The sequence below is a fragment of the Hyperolius riggenbachi genome, chromosome 5 (genome assembly GCF_040937935.1).
Source record: "Hyperolius riggenbachi isolate aHypRig1 chromosome 5, aHypRig1.pri, whole genome shotgun sequence".
Taxonomy (NCBI): domain Eukaryota; kingdom Metazoa; phylum Chordata; class Amphibia; order Anura; family Hyperoliidae; genus Hyperolius; species Hyperolius riggenbachi.
This window is the reverse complement of record NC_090650.1, coordinates 449,492,734-449,515,744: the sequence shown is the minus strand read 5'-3', so window position 1 is coordinate 449,515,744 and position 23,011 is coordinate 449,492,734. Positions and strand designations below refer to the sequence as shown.

At 47.2% G+C, this 23,011-nt stretch overlaps 1 protein-coding gene across 5 annotated transcripts in view; it reads left to right on the top strand.

Moving 5' to 3' along the window:
• Nucleotides 1–23,011, top strand: part of LOC137519287 (cytochrome P450 2C8-like) — a 138,088-nt gene that overhangs the window by 25,009 nt on the left and 90,068 nt on the right. For all 5 annotated transcript variants that reach the window (XM_068238229.1, XM_068238230.1, XM_068238227.1 and 2 more), the window contains exons 2-3: nucleotides 8,515–8,698; nucleotides 13,331–13,493. In XM_068238229.1, coding sequence (XP_068094330.1) covers nucleotides 8,519–8,698; nucleotides 13,331–13,493 — 343 coding nt within the window. In that variant the 5' untranslated portion in view covers nucleotides 8,515–8,518. The remainder of the gene's footprint in view (nucleotides 1–8,514; nucleotides 8,699–13,330; nucleotides 13,494–23,011) is intronic.

Sequence of the window (23,011 nt, the reverse complement as noted above, 5' to 3'; positions counted from 1 at the left end):
CTATACACACACACTATACACACACACACACTATACACACTACACACACACTATACACACTTTACACACTATACACCACTATACACACACACTATACACACACGGTACACACTCTATACACACACACTATACACACTCTATACATACACACTATACACACTCTGTACACACTATACACACATTGTACACCACTATACACACTGTACACACAGTGTACACACAGTGTACACACTCTATACACACTCTGTACACACTACACACACACTATACACACACTATACACACACTATTCACACACAATACACACATTATACACACACACACACACACTATACACACACACACACACTATATACACCCCTATACACACTCTTTACACCACTATACAAACACTATACACACACACTATATACACAGAACTACACACATGATACACACACTATACACCACTATACACACACACTACACACACTGCATGTATAGACCACTATAGATGCTATACACCACTATACACACTCTATACACACTATACACACTGTACACACAGTACACACTGTACACACAGTACACACTCTATACACCACTATACACACTATACACACACTATATGCTACTATACACACACACGTTATATAGGGTTGCCAGGTCGGCTGATGGAGAAAACCGGACAGGGGGTGGAGTTAGGGGTGGAGTTAGGGGCGGAGTCAGAAGCACACTTTTATGTAGAGTGGGGCTAAGCAATGGGCTTTTTAAAAAAAAAATTTATAGTATTTATATCGCACTGACATCTTCTGCAGCACATTACAGAGTACATAGCCATGTCACTAACTGTCCTCACCAGTAGTACTGGTCCAGTGCACATAAGAGACAGTTTTTCACCAGTAACTGCACATAAGAGACAGCTTTTCACCAGTAAATGCACATTATAAGAGACACCTTTTCGCCAGTAAATGCACATAATAAGAGACAGCTTTTCCCCAGTAAATGCACAAGAGACAGCTTTTCACCAGTAAATGCACATAATAAGACACAGCTTTTCACCAGTAAATGCACATAATAAGAGACAGCTTTTCACCAGTAAATGCACAAAAGAGACAGCTTTTCACCACTAAATGCACATAATGACAAACAGCCAGTGTTCCCAGTATATGTAGCCAGGGATATATGTGCCCAGTATATGTAGCCAGGGGGTATATATGTCCCAGTATATGTAGGCAGGGGTGTAAATGTCCCAGTATACGTAGGCAGGGGTATATATGTCCCAGTATATGTAGCCAGGGGGTATATGTGCCCAGAATAGGTAGCCAGGGGGTATATGTGCCCAGAATAGGTAGCCAGGGGCTATATGTGCCCGGAATAGGTAGCCAGGGGCTATATGTGCCCAGAATAGGTAGCCAGGGGCTATATGTGCCCGGAATAGGTAGCCAGGGGCTATATGTGCCCAGAATAGGTAGCCAGGGGCTATATGTGCCCAGAATAGGTAGCCAGGGGCTATATGTGCCCGGAATAGGTAGCCAGGGGCTATATGTGCCCAGAATAGGTAGCCAGGGGGTATATGTGCCCAGAATAGGTAGCCAGGGGCTATATGTGCCCAGAATAGGTAGCCAGGGGGTATATGTGCCCAGAATAAGTAGCCAGGGGGTATATGTGCCCGGAATAGGTAGCCAGGGGCTATATGTGCCCGGAATAGGTAGCCAGGGGCTATATGTGCCCAGAATAGGTAGCCAGGGGCTATATGTGCCCAGAATAGGTAGCCAGGGGCTATATGTGCCCTGAATAGGTAGCCAGGGGCTATATGTGCCCGGAATAGGTAGCCAGGGGGTATATGTGCCCAGAATAGGTAGCCAGGGGCTATATGTGCCCGGAATAGGTAGCCAGGGGCTATATGTGCCCGGAATAGGTAGCCAGGGGGTATATGTGCCCAGAATAGGTAGCCAGGGGCTATATGTGCCCAGAATAGGTAGCCAGGGGGTATATGTGCCCAGAATAGGTAGCCAGGGGGTATATGTGCCCGGAATAGGTAGCCAGGGGCTATATGTGCCCAGAATAGGTAGCCAGGGGCTATATGTGCCCAGAGAATAGGTAGCCAGGGGCTATATGTGCCCAGAATAGGTAGCCAGGGGCTATATGTGCCCAGAGAATAGGTAGCCAGGGGCTATATGTGCCCAGAATAGGTAGCAAGGGGGTATATGTGCCCAGAATAGGTAGCCAGGGGCTATATGTGCCCAGAATAGGTAGCCAGGTGCCACCCCCCCCCCCCCCGCAGGAGGAGAACAGTGCAGAGAGAGAGCTGGGAGCAGCGGTGGAGAAGGGGGGCAATCTCCCCCCCCCTTGCCTTCCCTCACCTTAGGGTGCTGTCTCTCTCCCCTGCTGTCTCCTCCAATATGATGTGCAGCAGGCTGGCGGGTGGCGGCGGAACTTACCTCTGTGTCGCAGGCGCCGGAAGTTCGGGTCCCGCAGCCGCTGAGCCTGAGATTCCACTCAAAAAAGATCCGGATCAAAGATCCGAATCATTCATGAGCCGGACAACACTATTCAGACTGATAGTGTTGTCCGGCTCATGAATGAGATTCTCAGCGGCTGCGGGACCCGAACTTCCGGCGCTGGAGCGACACAGAGGTAAGTTCCGCCTGCAGCCACTCGCCAGCCTGGACATCATATTGGAGGAGACAGCGGGGGAGAGAGAGCACCCTAAGGTGAGGGATGGGGGGGGAGATTGCCCCCCTTCTCCACCGCTGCTCCCAGCTCTCTCTCTGCTGCGCTGTTCTCCTCCTGCGCTGCGGGGGGGGGGGGCTCTAAAACCGGACAACTTAATTGTCCGGTTTAGCATGTTTTTTTACACCGGACACAGGGGCCAAAAACCGGACTGTCCGGTGTAAAACCGGACACCTGGCAACCCTAACGTTATACCACTATACACACTGTACACCACTATACACACTCTATACACCACTATATGCACTATACACAATATACACCACTATACACACACTATACAAATTATACACACCCTATACATACTATACACACACACTATACACCACTATACACACACACTATACACGCTATAGTCTATACACCACTATACTTGCTACACACACTATACACACACACACCTCTATACACCACTTTACACCACTATATGCACACTATACACACACTATATATACCTCTATACCAACTATACACCACTATACACACTCTATACACCACTATACACACTATACACCACTATACATGCTATACACACACACCACTATACACACTGTATACTATACACCATTATACACACACTATACACACACTATACACCACTATACCTATTATACACACACTATACACACATTATACACACTATACACACACTATACACACTCTATACACCACTATACCCATACTACACACACACACACTATACAACACTATACACACTACACACACACACTATACACACACTATACACACACACTCTATACACCACTACACACTATACGCACTATACACACACTATACACCACTACACACTATACGCACTATACACACACTATACACACTCTATACACACTATACACGCATTATACACACTATACACACACTATACACACACACTATACACACATTATACACACTCTATACACCACTATACCCATACTACACACCCACACACTATACAACACTATACACACTACACACACACACACACACACTATACACACACTATACACACACACTATACACCACTACACACTATACACGCACTATACAAACACTATACACACTCTATACACACTATACACACACTATACACACACACTATACACACACTATACACACTCTATACACCACTATACACACACTATACACACTACACACACACACACACTATACACACACACACTATACACCACTACACACTATACACACTCTATACACACACTATACACACACTATACACACACTATACACACACTATACACACTCTATACACACTATACACACACTATACACACACTATACACACTCTATACACACTATACACACACTTGGGCTGTGGCTGCTGTGACAGGTCCTCTCGCAGGGCCGTTTCTTGGGCAGGGGGGGGGGGGGCAGGGCGACCCTTCTGGGTGCAGACCGGCAAGTAGAAGAAGGGGGGCGCAGCAGACAGAAGGACATAACTGCTAGGGAGCTGGTAACGTGCGGTGCAGCCAAATGGAAGAAGAAAGATTACCAGCACAATCACCTTCCTTGACTCTAGTGATGTCCGGTTCATGAGTGATCGGTTCATTTGAGCCGGTTCTTTCCTGTGAGTCGAGTGATCCGACTCATCACACTGAACCGAATCATGGGACAGGAACTGCAGCTGCAAAACACTTTTGACCAATTTTGATGTGCTTTTTTGTGCATTTTGTATGCGTTTATGTTTTTGTTTTTTGTAGATTCTTTTATTTTTGAGTATAAAAGAAAAAAAGGTGAAATACATAAACAGTTAGCATAAATGTCATAAGTCATAGCATAAATGTCCTAAGTCATAGCAGAAATGTCATAAGTCATAGCATAAATGTCATAAGTCATAGCATAAATGTCATAAGTCATAGCATAAATGTCACATAAGTCATAGCATAAATGTCATAGGTCATAGCATAAATGTCATAAGTCATAGCATAAATGTCATAAGTCATAGCATAAATGTCATAAGTCATAGCATAAATGTCACATAAGTCATAGCATAAATGTCATAGGTCATAGCATAAATGTCATAAGTCATAGCAGAAATGTCATAAGTCATAGCAGAAATGTCATAAGTCATAGCATAAATGTCATAAGTCATAGCATAAATGTCACATAAGTCATAGCATAAATGTCATAGGTCATAGCATAAATGTCATAAGTCATAGCATAAATGTCCTAAGTCATAGCAGAAATGTCATAAGTCATAGCAGAAATGTCATAAGTCATAGCATAAATGGCATAAGTCATAGCATAAATGTCATAAGTCATAGCATAAATGTCATAGGTCATAGCATAAATGTCATAGGTCATAGCATAAATGTCATAAGTCATAGCATAAATGTCATAAGTCATAGCATAAATGTCATAAGTCATAGCATAAATGTCATAAGTCATAGCATAAATGTCATAGGTCATAGCATAAATGTCATAAGTCATAGCATAAATGTCATAAGTCATAGCATAAATGACACATGTGAAAAGTATAAACAGACTTATGCAGTTAACAAATAACAAAATGTCGGCATATACAGGAGCCAACATGCAGTATGACTCCGCAAGCATACAGGAAACCTATATGAGTCTTGGAGGAGAGAAGCGATAGCCTCATATTATCATAACTTTGTATGTTTAGCTTAATATGTAATAAAAGCGATAAAACGTATGCGTTTGTTTTTGACCAATTTTGATTTGCATTTTTGATGCGTTTTTCTGATTGGCAAGTGTTGACTTAATTTCTGAAAATAGAGACTAGTGGTTAAATCAATACAAAACACAAAGCGGTTTTTATGCGTTCCTATACTTTACATTGAAACACAAAATGCATCATAATCGCACAGATATACGTTTGCGTTTTTTTTTTTAAATCGGAGCGCAGCAGTGAAAAGGCCTCCCAGGATTATTATAGTACACAGGCTGCATTAAGGGTTCTTTCACACTAGAGCACTTTTTCTGCGTTTCAACGCAAAGTCGAAACTTTGCTTTAACCAAGGTAAAATGAAGGTCCATAGACTTTCCTTTTACCTGACACCACCGATGCCGCGTTTCGATGCGTTGCGGTACGGCGCACCCTGGAGCTTTTTATCATCACGAGCCGGCGTTTTCCGTCGGGTTCAATGAATAGCTACCACCGCTGATTGAGTCGCACCGCAGATTCCTGACGACACACCGCAGGCTATTCAACGGGTGCTGGAGAATGGCTCCTGCACGCATTGTATAATGTGAAAGAAGCCTTAAGAATCAGCAAGCGCATGTGTTTTGCGTTTTTGGCAAAAACACAGCTAGTGGAAAAGGGCCCACCCACACAGCTGAAGGAGGAGGAGCCAGGAGGAGGAATAGTAGATTTTTATCAGCAAGAAATAGGTACGGGCGCCGTCCGTCATTCAGCTCATTTATTGTATAGACATTACATGTGCAAAACAGGACATCGAATACACGTCACCTGTAAGTCATGGCGATATCTGTGCGAGGTGGAGGTGGGTGCTCAGGGCTGCATAAGGGGCGGCGACGGCCGTTTCGCGACCACCAGGACACTTGGTCACGCTGCGTTCCATGACATACAGGTGATGTGTATTCGATGTCCTGTTTTGCACATGTAATGTCTGTACAATAATTGAGCTGAATGATGGATGGTGCCCGTACCTATAAAGTTCCTTGATATCCTTCCTTCTTACATCTTGACACGGAGCACACACGTCAGAGGCCATTATTATCTACTTGTGCATTGGGACCCGCCGTGCGGGAAGATTTGGCCCACACTATCCCTACCCACAGATCCTCCTTGGAATTAAGGGAGTTCCACACTTACTTCTTCTTCTGGAACAGGAGGAATAATACATGTCTGGGCCAATTAGCAGGGGAGGGGAGGGACTAGCAACCAGTTACTGCTGCTAGCCACACACTCCCCAGTGAAATGAATCAAATGATTTGGTTCATGATCCGGTTCTTTTTAATGAATTGAATCAAATTAATTGATTCATTGAAAAGAGCCAGACTTCCCATCACTACTTGACTCCTCCTGGGCTGCCTGCGTCAGACGTCAAGTCATCATCACGTCACCACCGCGTGATGACACCTGATGTCCTGTAGCATTACTGCAGGCTGTCACCACCGCATGATGACACCTGATGTCCTGTAGCGGTACTGCAGGCTGTCACCACCGCGTGATGACACCTGATGTCCTGTAGCGGTACTGCAGGCTGTCACCTCCGCGTGATGACGCCTAATGTCCTGTAGCGGTACTGCAGGCTGTCACCTCCGCGTGATGACACCTGATGTCCTGTAGCGGTACTGCAGGCTGTCACCACCGCGTGATGACACCTGGTGTCCTGTAGCGGTACTGCAGGCTGTCACCACCGCGTGATGACACCTGATGTCCTGTAGCATTACTGCAGGCTGTCACCACCGTGTGATGACACCTGGTGTCCTGTAGTGGTACTGCAGGCTGTCACCACTGCGTGATGACACCTGGTGTCCTGTAGCGGTACTGCAGGTTGTCACCACCGCGTGATGACTCCTGATGTCCTGTAGCGGTACTGCAGGCTGTCACCACCGCGTGATGACACCTGGTGTCCTGTAGCGGTACTGCAGGCTGTCACCACCGCATGATGACACCTGGTGTCCTGTAGCGGTACTGCAGGCTGTCACCACCGCGTGATGACACCTGATGTCCTGTAGCATTACTGCAGGCTGTCACCACCGCGTGATGATACCTGGTGTCCTGTAGTGGTACTGCAGGCTGTCACCACTGCGTATTGACACCTGGTGTCCTGTAGCGGTACTGCAGGTTGTCACCACCGCGTGATGACACCTGATGTCCTGTAGTGGTACTGCAGGCTGTCACCACCGCGTGATGACACCTGATGTCCTGTAGCGGTACTGCAGGCTGTGACCACCGCGTGATGACACCTGATGTCCTGTAGCGGTACTGCAGGCTGTCACCACCGCGTGATGACACCTGATGTCCTGTAGCAGTACTGCAGGCTGTCACCACCGCGTGATGACACCTGATGTCCTGTAGCGGTACTGCAGGCTGCCACCACCGCGTGATGACACCTGATGTCCTGTAGCGGTACTGCAGGCTGCCACCACCGCGTGATGACACCTGATGTCCTGTAGCGGTACTGCAGGCGGTCACCACCGTGTGATGACACCTGGTGTCCTGTAGCGGTACTGCAGGCTGTCACCACTGCGTGATGACTCCTGATGTCCTGTAGCGGTACTGCAGGCTGTCACCACCACGTGATGACACCTGATGTCCTGTAGCGGTACTGCAGGTTGTCACCACCGTGTGATGACACCTGATTTCCTGTAGTGGTACTGCAGGCTGTCACCACCGCGTGATGACACCTGATGTCCTGTAGCAGTACTGCAGGCTGTCACCACCGCGTGATGACACCTGATGTCCTGTAGTGGTACTGCAGGCTGTCACCACCGCGTGATGACACCTGAAGCAGTACTGCAGGCTGTCAGTGGGCGGCACCCATGGAGGGGTCGGCTTTGCTGGGCTCTCTTTGTCTGTGTGTTTTCCCGGTCCCTGCTACCTCCTGGATGAGCGGCTGGTCACTCACTAATAAGTAGACAGATCTAATTGTGACCTGTAGCTGTGTGACTGTCCCTACAGAGTAAGGGTTCGCGAGTCCACGGGGGTGGGGGAAAAGGGGTGCAATTTTTACCCCTTCGCCCTGGGTGAATTTAGCCTAAAAACTGCCCTGGCCTCTAGGTTGTGTTTTCCCCCCAGTACACCCCTGACGGTTATATCATCACCAACATCTGTCTATTCTACAGAATCATGGTTGTCCAACCACTGCTGGCACTGGCCACGCCCTTCCTCCTCACCTTCCTCATCCTCCTCTTCATCTGGAGAAAACCAAAGAGATATCAGTCATTGCCTCCTGGACCAGCCCCATTACCTGTCCTGGGGAACCCCAAATATATTGGAGACCGCGCCGCCTGCAAATACTTCCCGGAGGTAAGTGGCTGAAACAATGGAGAGATGCAGAAACTCCTCCAAATCACATATGTGTTATTTATTATTGTTTATTAGGGAAGGACGAGGGAGCTCGTGTGACTTTATAGGGAATGCATTTGATTTTTAACTTTTTGCAATAAATGTATGAAAATTACCCAACTGGCTGACTCTTGTAACCTGATCAGTCAATACAGCAGCAGTAAAAAGTACCTTCGGAAGTATATGGATTTCTGCACAAATCTGCACAAAAAAATGTGATCTGATCTTCATCTAAGTCACAACAAGAGACAATCGCAGTCTGCTTACACTAATACCACACAAATAATCAATGGTTTCCATGTTTTTATTGAACACGCCATGTAAACATTCACAGTGCAGGTGGAGAAAGTATGTGAACCCCGAGACTAATGACATCTCCAAGAGCTAATTGGAGTGAGGTGTCAGCTAGTGTTGGGCGAACACCTGGATGTTCGGGTCCATTCGGCCGAACATGGGCCAGATGTTCGGCATGAACCCCGAACTCAATGCAAGTCAATGGGACCCCCGAACATGTCGCTTTTGGGGGCCCTATGGGGTCGCAGGCATAAGGGGGGAACATGCCCCGATCGCGGGGGTGGTCGGAAATTCCCCCCACCCCCTCCGCTAGCGCTCCCCCCTCTGCCCGCTTCCCCATAAAAAAAGTTTGCGGAAAGTTAATAGTACCTGGTGGCTGGCTGGCTGGCTAGCTGGCAGTGGTGAGATGAGTGAGGAGGAGTCCGACTAGGAGACGCGTGACACGTACCCTTGTATGCGTCATCACGTAGAGGACGTGAGGTCAGAGAAAGGGCGGAAGTACCACAAGGGTACTACTGCTGAACCACCCGCTGCCCGGCCTCAACGCGTCTCCTAGTCACTGCCAGCCAGCCAGCCACCAGGTACTATTAACTTTCCGCAAACTTTTTTTATGGGGAAGCGGGCAGAGGGGGGAGCGCTAGCGGAGGGGGTGGGGGGAATTTCGGACCCCCCCCCGCGATCGGGGCATGCTCCCCCCTTATGCCTGCGACCCCATAGGGGGGCCGTATTTGGGCGAACAGGGCCCTGTTCGGCCGAACAGGGGCCCTGTTCGGGGGGCATTGAGTAGTTCGGGCGAACCCGAACTAAAAGGCCGAACACCATCAGGTGTTCAGTCGAACTCGAACAGCACCGGAACAGGGTGATGTTCTGCAGAACCCGAACGGTGGCGAACACTGTTCGCCCAGGCCAACACTATTGTCAGCCAGCTGGAGTCCAATCAATGAGATGAGATTGGAGGTGTTGTTTTCAGCTGCCCTATACAAAACACACACTAGTTTTGGGTTTGTTTTTCCCAGGAAGCATTGCCTGATGTGAATGATGCCTCGCACAAAAGAGCTCTTAGGGCCCGATTACACTTAAAATCGCAGAACGCCGGCGATTACCGCTGGCGTTTTGCGGGAGTGATTTTCCTGCGAATAGCGCGGAAAAATCACTGGACACTGTGGCGGTTTTGGAGCGATCGCGATTAGCGTGCTATGCACGCTAATCACGATCGCAAATCGCGGAGTGCTCGTTGCCGGCAAACCGCTGCATGCAGCGCGGTTGCGGTTATCGCTAACCGCAACCGCGGCAGTGAGAACACTGCCACTCGCTACATTGTGTAGCGGTTCTTGCAGAACCGCTACCAGTTTGCCGTGAGTGGGAATCACGTGATTCCCGCTCAGGTGAGAACGGGCCCTCAGAAGACCTACGATTAAGAATTGTTGATTTGCATAAAGCTGGAAAGGGTTATATAAGTATCTCCAAAAGCCTTCCAGTTCATCATTCTACACTACAGTAAGACACATTGTCTATAAATGGAGAAAGTTCAGCACTGCTGCTACTCTCCCTAGGAGTGGCTGTCCTGTAAAGATGACTGCAAGAGCACAGCGCGGAATGCTCAATTAGGTGAAGAAGAGTCCTACAGTGTCAGCTAAAGACTTACAAAAGTCTCTAGAATATAACATCTATCTTAGTGGGGTGTTGTAACGATCGGTGTCAGCACACAGAGAGAATCTGATCATTGATGATCTGCAGAATCATCAATAATACAGATGTATACCTGATTATGGATGATCTGCAGAATCACCAATAATACAAGTATGACTAACCTATGGACACCCAATAAAGTGTAAGTGTTTGGTGTAACAGTAGGCTATCTCCCGTGAGGCGGGAGACACAGGCAGCTCGGCCAGGAACCACCTGAGGGGCAGGTGGCCCTGGGAAGTGCAGGGACTATCTCCTTGAGAGAGGGAACAGTGAGAACCTGGCAACCAGTGATACTTGGAGATCAGCTATAGACTGTACTGCCAAGGGACTCCAGGGGAAGAGGCCACTGGCTGCTAACCGGCCAGACTCTCTGAGGAGCAGGAGTCCTAGTTGCAACTGACACTTGGTGGAATTGTGTCACTGCTAGTACAGATAGACTGAGCACTCAAAGGTGAGTGACAGCCTGGAAGGTCGGGCAGGCCAGGTCGGCAACACACGAGCAGATAAGGTACAGAGACAGAAGGCTGATTCGGTAACCGGGTACAGGCAGGGTCTGACAACAGGTAGGCAGATATGCAGAGGTACCGAATCAGAAAGCAATAGAGAGGTCGACAGAGCAAATAGTCATAACAGAAATAGAGCAGAGTCCTAGTCTGGGGTGTGAGGTCCGTGGTCTCGACACCCAGGAACTAGTCTAAAGTATAACACAGTAATGACACAGTAATCCTAAGCTTGGGTGTGAGGTCCTTGATCACAACACCCTGGAACTGGTCTAAAGTATAACACAGCAATGACACAGTAATCCTAAGCTTGGGTGTGGGATCCTTGGTCACAACACCCCAGAACTGGTCTAAAGTATAACACAAGCGTAATCTGGCTAAGTGTGAATTCCCAGGTCCACCTGGTTCTAACACACTGTGGGATCTGACTGGTCTGAGTGCTCACACGTATGTATTCGCAACGGCAGACAACCAGAGACTAACCAGCAAGATCTATATATAGTGCAGCACTCCTCCGCGCCGCCCAGCGCCACTCAGCCAATCAACAGCTGATCCCTCTCCTATTGGCATAAAGGTCCTGCCTCCTAGCGCGCGCGTGTAGCTCTCCATCTGTGTGCACTACTAGGCTCAGACAAACCAGACGCATGCTGCTGTGCGGAAACCGCCGGTCTGAACGCAGAGACAGCCGCCTCGCTGCCAGACCGGCGCGGCGGCATCTCCGCAATCCATTACAGGTGTGTACATCATCAGCGACTCCTGACCCCCAACCCAGGAGTGATCGCCGGGGGATCTACTCGCCCTTAGCAACTCGGAATCCCATTGTTTGTGTTGCTCCCATGCCCACCGTGTGATGTCACGTACACACTGCTTGTTGTCCCTTTCGTTGTCCCCCAGCAGAGCAATGTAGTGCTTTGTCATCCCCCCCCCCACATAGCCACACAGCTGACATGCATATGTGAAGCCCAGCCCAGCGATGTTGCCCAAGGGAATCAGGACATGATCACTGATGGTTGACGTGTTAGAAGTGGCTCTACAAGGAGTGAATCTGCCTTCTGTTTACCTATGCTAAACATGGCATGCCCTGATCTGGCTAGCCAGTGAATGAATGAGCTGATAACAGAGGAATTCAGCTCTGTGACTGAAAAAAAATGCACTATTAGGGTGGGGAATTTCCCATTTGTGTCCCTAAGTGTGGAATTCCTTAACTCTGTATCTGGTTTTCCTGTTCAGTGCACACTGCTAGTGTTAGAATTTAAGTATTATATGCTTGAATTCATAGGCCTCAGTTATTTTAACTGAGGTTAGTTAAAAGACTTGATTTGCAGAGTATACCTTTAAGGAGCATTTCTAGAAGCACTGAAGAACAGTGTGATTCAGACTGCACAAGGCTACGATGTACAGACAGAGAGGCCGTCTTTTTCTGTAAACATCGAGCCAAGTACATTAAACAAAGTGATTCTCAGAAAAGAGACAGGTCCCTGGAAATTGAATTTTCGAGGGCATGCGCAGTAAAGACGGTGCTTGTCATGATATCACGGGTTCTTATCAGCCAATAGCAGGCGATGAGTAATTGATCTGTCCCTGCTCAGATGATGTCACATTTAACTCTTTGAGGTTCATATAAAATATGGAGACAGGATGGCAGGAGCTACTTCTGACTTCTGACTTCTTGCTAATGACTTCCACTTTCGACTCTTTTTGTAATGTCTTGTCATCTTATCTAACTGTATGCTGTATATAGGCCTAAGTGCAACGTAGTATAGAGGTAATATAAGAAAAAGCCTGGTTGCCATTCAAAATGAATGGACCACAAGCCTGGAACGCAAAGAGGACTTACTACAGACCAATTGCTTCGCTGAGGTGTAACGAACATGTAGATATAAGCATCTGTATATCTGTTTACTGAATAAACTCCTGAAACATTGACGACATCTAAGAAGTTCTATCTCCTATGTTGTTCCACTGGCACCAGTATAGCACCACCACAGCCCAGGCAGCTCCCCTTCTTGCCCACCTGTAGAGACTGGGCTGTTACTGAATATCTATGACAAGCCATATGCTGCTGGAGGACTTCTCTTCTCCCTGTGATTGTGCTGGTCTTGTGTTGCAGCTGTCTAAGAAGTACGGTCCAATATTCACCATCTGGAAGCTGAGTGACCCTGTGGTGGTCCTGTACGGATACGATGTGATAAAGGACGCTCTGCTGAATCATGGCGAGATGTTCAGTGGCCGTCCTCCCGCGCCTGTCATCGATGCCTACTCCAAGGGATACAGTAAGATTCTCACATCTGCCTTCACACGACCGTGACAAAACACACATGTATCCATTACTAGTTATGTTTACACTGTAATGTGCTGCATAAGATGTCAGTGCTATATAAATACATAATAATAATAATATGGTAGGACATTAGACTATGGCTATGGTAGGATTAGAGTGTGAGCCCCTCTGAGGACAGTCAGTGACATGACTATGTACTCTGTAATGTGCTGCAGGAGATGTCAGTGCTACATAAATACATAATAATAATAATATGGTAGGACATTAGACTATGACTATGGTAGGATTAGAGTGTGAGCTCCTCTGAGGACAGTCAGTGACATGACTATGTACTCTGTAATGTGCTGCAGGAGATGTCAGTGCTATATAAATGCATAATAATAATATGGTAGGACATTAGACTATGACTATGGTAGGATTAGAGTGTGAGCTCCTCTGAGGACAGTCAGTGACATGACTATGTACTCTGTAATGTGCTGCAGGAGATGTCAGTGCTATATAAATGCATAATAATAATATGGTAGGACATTAGACTATGACTATGGTAGGATTAGAGTGTGAGCTCCTCTGAGGACAGTCAGTGACATGACTATGTACTCTGTAATGTGCTGCAGGAGATGTCAGTGCTATATAAATACATAATAATAATATGGTAGGACATTACACTATGACTATGGTAGGATTAGATTGTGAGCTCCTCTGAGGACAGTCAGTGACATGACTATGTACTCTGTAATGTGCTGCAGGAGATGTCAGTGCTATATAAATACATAATAATAATATGGTAGGACATTAGACTATGGCTATGGTAGGATTAGAGTGTGAGCTCCTCTGAGGACAGTCAGTGACATGACTTTGTGCTCTGTAATGTGCTGCAGGAGATGTCAGTGCTATATAAATACATAATATATGGTAGGACATTAGACTATGACTATGGTAGGATTAGAGTGTGAGCTACTCTGAGGACAGTTAGTGACATGACTATGTACTCTGTAATGTGCTGCAGAAGATGTCAGTGCTATATAAATACATAATAATAATATGGTAGGACATTAGACTGACTATGGTAGGGATTAGATTGTGAGCTTCTCTGAGGACAGTCAGTGACATGACTATGTACTCTGTAATGTGCTGCAGAAGATGTCAGTGCCATATAAATACATAATAATAATATGGTAGGACATGAGACTGACTATGGTAGGGATTAGATTGTGAGCTTCTCTGAGGACAGTCAGTGACATGACTATGTACTCTGTAATGTGCTGCAGAAGATGTCAGTGCTATATAAATACATAATAATAATATGGTAGGACATTAGACTGACTATGGTAGGGATTAGATTGTGAGCTCCTCTGAGGACAGTCAGTGACATGACTATGTACTCTGTAATGTGCTGCAGAAGATGTCAGTGCTATATAAATACATAATAATAATATGGTAAGACATTAGACTATGACTATGGTAGGATTAGATTGTGAGCTCCTCTGAGGACAGTCAGTGACATGACTATGTGCTCTGTAATGTGCTGCAGAAGATGTCAGTGCTATATAAATACATAATAATAATATGGTAGGACATTAGACTATGACTATGGTAGTATTAGAGTGTGAGCTCCTCTGAGGACAGTCAGTGACATGACTATGTACTCTGTAATGTGCTGCAGGAGATGTCAGTGCTATATAAATACATAATAATAATATGGTAGGACATTACACTATGACTATGGCAGGATTAGAGTGTGAGCTCCTCTGAGGACAGTCAGTGACATGACTATGTACTCTGTAATGTGCTGTAGAAGATGTCAGTGCTATATAAATACATAATAATAATATAAAAAAAAAAAAAAAGTTTGCTTTCCTAAAACAGAAAGAATTTGTGATAATTCAGGTTGGAGTGAGCTTGAGATGTCTCCCAGTGCATCACTGCTGAATATATGCAAATTAACCATTGTTACCCTTAGAAGCTAAACACACCTCCAGAACTGCTGGAATGCAATGATGTGTCAGCTTGTTAATATGTACAGAGCCATAATAATCCAACATGCATACAGACTGTTTTGGATTTTTTTTTTTTTTTTTTTTTACCTCAGCATAGCCCAAACCCATCCAACCCCAAAGGGAAGGCGAGCTGAACTTTAACCAGTAATTTTACATCATGAATAATCCTGATGTTTTACCAGAATGTTAGCATCATAGGTATTTTACTTTTTAATAAAAACACAGAGTTTTAGAAACAAAATGAATGAAACATATGAAAACAGATCATACGCATTGTCTCAGCATTAGCATACCACTGAGAATCCTTCATGAAATACTCTCTCAATCTCTGATATAACCAACCTGGCATAGTTTTAAACTTTACAGTTTCCTTGAAGTCCACCTTAAACACAATCTGCAAAACATCAGCCTTCCTTTGTGCATATTCCTCAGCTGATAGTGAGTCATACCACTCATCCACAAGATTCACAAAAAAATACAAGTCCCTTGCCGTTGGGTTTGAACCCCACCTATTCATATTTGGACGCCCCTCCACTTTCATCCCTTTTTTAAGCCCTGCTGGACAGTAACACATCAAATGCCCCACACTGTTGCAGTTTTCACATTTAGCATTCCTCTCATACTCTCTGGATAGTGGATACAGCTTTCCTTAGAGGACCCAACGGACTCAAAGGTGGTGTAACATCCTGACTAGAGGCCCCCCCAACTTCTCCTGAATCCGGCAACCCTCTCAAAACCTCATAGGGACTCGGGGACAGCAGCACCTCTGGAGCCCTCCCCTCCTCCAGCTTTAACTTTTTCGCCACTCTTACAGACTCACTGTGTTGTCTCTCCACTGTCTGCTTCCTCTGTGCAGGCGTAAGCTGACTCTTACCCACCTGCGTCCATCCACCTCCAGCATCACTGGTGTCCATCTCCTCCTCCTTCTCTTTTTCCAGCAGCGCCTCCAATCTCTCCACTTGCGACCCCCAATCTACCTCATCCATACTTTCCTCCTCACTCTCCTCCTCAGAGCTGTCACTCTCCGCCACTTTCTCTCCAGAACTCTGCAACCCCCCAGTCACCACCTTGCTGGAGGAACTACTGGTCCCATCACGCCCCTCCGATTCCTTCACCAGTGCTTTCCCTCCAGCAACAGCACCTCCTTTCTCCACAACAGTCACACCACTGTAACCACCAGTCACCCCGCTCTTCACAGGCTCTTTGCGCACAGCAGAACCTTCCTTAGCAATCTTTGGGACCAGCGCATGGCCACACCCACTGCTCTGCATAGCAGGCCCCTGACCATGCCCTCCGGCACCTCCGATCGCGTCCTTCTGCTTTCCTGCAGCCACAGACCCAGCCTCCTTCTTACCAGACTCCACCTTCTCCTTCATAGCCGACACAACTTCCTCCATTCTCTCAACAGTCACTCCACTCGGGACACTCACTGGCACTTGACCACGCCCCCCACCTTCTCCGCTCGGCTTTGCAGGGATTTCCATATTCCCCTGTACAGACTTCTTCACAGCGGAAACCTTCACCCCATCCGCACCAATCACCTCCCCAGTCACAGGTTTTTCCTCCCGCACAACCGCCACAGAATCACTCGGCAAGGTACTCGGCACTTGGCCCTGCCCCCCGCCATCTCCAGTCTCCTCCGGCGCCATCCTATCCTCGCCACTTGCAGAAAACAATTCAGTTTCCTCCACAACGCCACTCGCCCCTTCACAAGTCACATCACTCACCTCCCCAATCACATCAATCACAGCACCAGCAGTCACCCCACTCTCCACAGCACTATCACCCGACACAGGAGCCTCCGCAGCCAGCTCATCCACACCCACACTCTCATCAGCCACCGGTTCAGACACCTCCCTCTGCTCAGTAACTACAGTAGCAGCAGCAGCAGTTACAGTATGCTCACCCCACTTCCCAAACCAACTCCTCCCCTCCTTCGCAACAGCAGCATAGGAGAAGAGACTCCTCCCCCTATTCAACGGGCAGTCCTTGGCTAAGTGTTCAGCCAACCCGCAAAGGTCACACACACGGGGGGCTGAACACTCGTAAGCCTGATGACCCTTCTGCCTGCAGAACCTGCAAGTAGATTTATTAGGACAATGCTCCCTCATGTGCCCATACATATAACAGTAACGGCAGTACTTCGGCTGCCCCTGGTAGCTTATGGTGCACTTTTCACCCGCCACAGTAAACATTGCCGGGGGGTGTACAGTGCCACCATAGCCATCCGGATCTGGTTTCAGCTTCACCTCAAATTTTAACTTGCTGCGATACATCCCATACAAATTAGTCAATTTCACAGTGTTTCCTATCTCAGAGCAGTATCTCTTCAGGTGAGATCTAACAGTATGAGTCTCTAAGAAAGGGTTAAACAGATGTACTGTCAGATACTTAACCCTTGCATCAAACAGCAAGTCCACCTCCATCTTCTCCAAAACAGGATACCTCCCCTCAGCTTTCACCATTTTCCAATTTTCAAAGACAGCCAGACAGCGTTCCTCCGAATAAAAGGAGACAACATATTGGCCCATATCCACAAAATCCTGCATCGCATATATATCCATTAACTGGACACCAAGGATCTCCTTCAAAACTTCGACAGCCACGACTCTCATTCCGATCACCTTCAAATGTTCCTTCCCGACCTGAATCCTCATCGAATTCCTCAGCGGCTTCTTAAAGTCTGCCATTGTTCACAGCACACCAGACCGCCCTCGCTCCTCTGATTTTCCTGGGGCCCCCAAAAGGAGACCCCAGCCTAAACCCTCCGACCAAAAACAAGCAAGTACCAACTCACTTGGTCCTAGCCAAAAGGCCGAGAAGCGATGCACAGACTGTTTTGGATTTTTTTTTTTATTTTTTTTTTTTACCTCAGATTAGTCTTAATCTCTCCATAGAGACATAAATGCCTCCTAAAAGAGGAATCAGTCCAATCATCATATGGCGTTTTATTTTTGTAATCTTTTTCTTAGGTCATAAAAAATCAATATTCTCCAGAAATTAATTTTCCCCACAGTCTTTCCAGTTTAGACACATAATAACCCATTATCCTCACGGTCATATCATCCTGACGATAATCTGACAAATTATAATGATACACCTGCATCCTTCTTACAAGCCACAATGGGAAACCGAACCTCCTCGCTGTTATAGCAGTATCTTCTCCAAGTATCTCTCTCACTGCAATCATTATGCGTAAAGCAACATTATACGACATACTATTCCACAACTTATTCGTCTCTTCCACCACCTTCACAATCTCTTTAGCACAACTTCTAGTCTGTATCACACAGTCCCTCTCAAGTGGCTCATAATACTGCCTATCCAGCCGCACACTGGGTATACTATGTTCCAATAACACAGTCTGATCACCTCCTTCTCTCCCAGATACAGCAACACATCGCCTGGGCTGCGGATCAGGGCTATCCGGCTGCCCAGCATCTTCCACCTGAACTTCCATCTCATCATCCGAATCTTCCAGTACAACATACGGATTAGGCGACAGGGGCACCTCTGGAGCACTCCCTACCCCCAACTTCAGCTTCTTACCCCCTCCTACTCTGCTTTCCTCCTCCTCCTTCCTCAACCTCCCCCTCCCTCCATGCCTCATCCTTGACTTCTGTTCCTCCCACCCCATCTTATCCTGCTCCTCCTTTTTATCCATCTCTGCCCCCCAATCTATGGGCTTCTGCGCCTTGGCCACACCCCCCACTCCTGAGGAACTACTACTCCCAGCCCGGCTACTCTGCACCTTCCCGCTGCCCATCCCACTGCTCACCTTACCTTTGCATACTGACTCCTCCCTCCTCTCTGGCTGACCCGCCTCCTCCCGCCGTCTCCCCCGCTCCTGGGTGACCCCCTGCCCCTCACTCACCCCCGCAATCACCTCCGCAGTCTTCCCAACACCGGACCCACTCTGCACAGCCGCTTTCCGTGCCCGGGACTCCCCCTCCTCCTCCTCCCGCAGCACGGCTTGCACACAGGTAGCGTCACCCACCGGCTCCTCCTCCCCAGACACGTCACCTTCTGCCGGTGCAGCTCCGCTCACTCTCCCTCCACGAGTCTCCTCCTCCATTCGCTCCACAGCCCGGACACAAGAATCATCACCCACAGACTCCTCAGCCGTCACATTCCCATCTTCCGCAAACAGATCCGCCTGGCTACACGGACTCTCACCAACCACTCCCACAATCACCCCAGCCACTCCCACACCAGTCACCTCCGCAATCACAGCAGCTGTCACCTCCGCCGCACGCTCGTCACTCACCCCAGTCTCCCGGCGGCCATCCTCCTTACTGGACACATTCAGCAGCCCAACATCCGCCTCCTCACCACCCAGCGTCACATCCACCACAGCCGCATCATCCAGCAACTCCTCCAGCTCCTCAATCACCCCAGCAACAGTATCCAAGGACGCCGAGAGCGGGACCACCTCACTGACGTCACCACTCTCAGCATTCACTCCAGTCACCTCCCCACGCTCCACAGACACCTCCCCTTTCGCTGCAGCCCCGCTCTCCTGACCACGCCCACCACTCTCTTCAGCAGTCACGTGAGACGCCAAGCCGGCCACAGAACCTCCGCCCTCCTCTGCCACCGGCCCGGACGCCTCCATCCGCTCCTCAGCAACATTAGTAGCAACATTATCAGATACAGTATTGTCAATAACACAAACAGAGAACGGAGTCTTTTCCGCCCACCCAGCAAACAATCCTCCCACCTCCCCCTTCACAACCCCAGCATATGAGAACAGTCTGCGTCCCTTGTTCTTAGTACAGTTCCGGGCCATGTGACCCCCCACCCCGCACAGATCACACACTCGGGGTGCAGGGCACGCAGACGCCTGGTGGCCCCTCTCCTTACATATCCGGCAACACATCTTATTGGGACACTCTGATCTTATGTGCCCGTACTCAAAACACCCCCTACAGTACTTAGGCTGGCCCTGATAGTAAATGGTGCATCTCTCCCCAGCCACATGGAAGGAAGCTGGGGGGTGCACCGTGCCGCCATAGCCATCTGCATCTGGAAGCAATTTAACTTTGTATTTCAGCTTGCTCCTGTAGCAACCAAATGGGTTGTACAGCCTCTGAGCCTCGCTGACTTCAGAACAAAATCTCAAAAGAAAAGTCCTCACCACATACTCCTCCATGTAGGGGTTGTAGCAGTGTACAGTAAGTTCCTTCACTCCAGGATCAAAGCAAAGTTCCACCGACATCTTCCTTAGGATGGCATAGTCCGCTGAGAAAGCTTTAAATTTCCAGTTTTCATACACAGCAATGCAGGTTTTCTCGGAATGAAACGTAAAACAAAATAAACCCAAATGAACAAAATCTTGAACCGAATGTAGATCCGTTACCTGGACATTGAATATCTTGAACATCACATCCGACACCACATCTCTCAGGCTGACACTCCCGATCTGGTCTCTAGCAACCTCCACCTTTATGGAGCTGCGCAAATTCCGCCAGTCCGCCATGGCTCCCTCCTTCGCCTCTCTGTTTTTCCTAGGACCCCCAAAAGGAGGTCCTCTCGCTAAGCCCTTCCGACCACAACCAAGGTTTTACCCCTGATCGCAGCCAAAAGGCCGAGCGGCGATGCACAGCCTGATTCGGATTGTTTGATCCTCAGCAGTGCATGGCATGGATTAATTTGGCTCTATGCAGTAGGGCTTGTAACACCGAGAGGTACAGACTAACCATCAAGCTCATGGTGACCCAGAACTCATTGGAGTGTGTAAGGGACTACAATGGTCCTAAAAGACCCCTTACTAAGATGTTAAGAAAAACAAAAGTTTGCTTTCCTAAAACAGAAAGAATTTGCGATAATTTAGGTTGGAGTGAGCTTGAGATGTCTCCCAGAGCACCACTGCTGAATATATGCAAATTAACCATTGTAGTCCCTCACACACTCACATGGTGAGTTCTGGGTCACCATGAGCTTGCTGGTTAGTCTGTAGCTCTCGGATTTCCAAGCCCTACTCCATAGAGCCAAATTAATCCATGCCATGCACTGATGAGGATCAAACAATCAGAAACAGTCTGTATGCATGTTGGATTATTATGGCTCTGTACAAATTAACAAGCTGACACATCATTGCATTCCAGCGGTTCTGGAGGTGTGTTTAGCTTCTAAGGGTAACAATGGTTAATTTGCATTTATTCAGCAGTGATGCACTGGGAGACATCTCAAACTCACTCCAACCTGAATTATCGGAATTATCGCAAATTCTTTCTGTTTTAGGAAAGCAAACTTTTGTTTTTCTTAACATCTTAGTAAGGGGGCTTTTAGGACCATTGTAGTCCCTCACACACTCCAATGAGTTCTGGGTCACCATGAGCTTGCTGGTTAGTCTGCGCCTCCATAATAATAATATGGTAGGACATTAGACTATGACTATGGTAGGATTAGAGTGTGAGTTCCTCTGAGGACAGTCAGTAACATGACTATGTACTCTGTAATGTGCTGCAGAAGATGTCAGTGCTATATAAATACATAATAATAATATGGTAGGACATTAGACTATGACTGTGGTAGGATTAGAGTGTGAGTTCCTCTGAGGACAGTCAGTAACATGACTATGTACTCTGTAATGTGCTGCAGAAGATGTCAGTGCTATATAAATACATAATAATAATATGGTAGGACATTAGACTATGACTGTGGTAGGATTAGAGTGTGAGTTCCTCTGAGGACAGTCAGTAACATGACTATGTACTCTGTAATGTGCTGCAGAAGATGTCAGTGCTATATAAATACATAATAATAATATGGTAGGACATTAGACTATGACTATGGTAGGTTTAGAGTGTGAGCTCCTCTGAGGGCAGTCAGTGACATGACTATGTACTCTGTACAGTGCTGCAGAAGATGTCAGTGCTATATAAATACATAATAATAATATGGTAGGACATTAGACTATGACTGTGGTAGGATTAGAGTGTGAGTTCCTCTGAGGACAGTCAGTGACATGACTATGTACTCTGTAATGTGCTGCAGAAGATGTCAGTGCTATATAAATACATAATAATAATATGGTAGGACATTAGACTATGACTATGGTAGGATTAGAGTGTGAGCTCCTCTGAGGACAGTCAGTGACATGACTATGTACTCTGTAATATGCTGCAGAAGATGTCAGTGCTATATAAATACATAATAATAATATGGTAGGACATTAGACTATGACTATGGTAGGATTAGAGTGTGAGCTCCTCTGAGGACAGTCAGTGACATGACTATGTACTCTGTACAGTGCTGCAGAAGATGTCAGCGCTATATAAATACATAATAATAATATGGTAGGACATTACACTATGACTATGGTAGGATTAGAGTGTGAGCTCCTCTGAGGACAGTCAGTGACATGACTATGTACTCTGTACTGTGCTGCAGAAGATGTCAGTGCTATATAAATACATAATAATAATATGGTAGGACCTTAGACTATGACTATGGTAGGATTAGAGTGTGAGCTCCTCTGAGGACAGTCAGTGACATGACTATGTTCTCT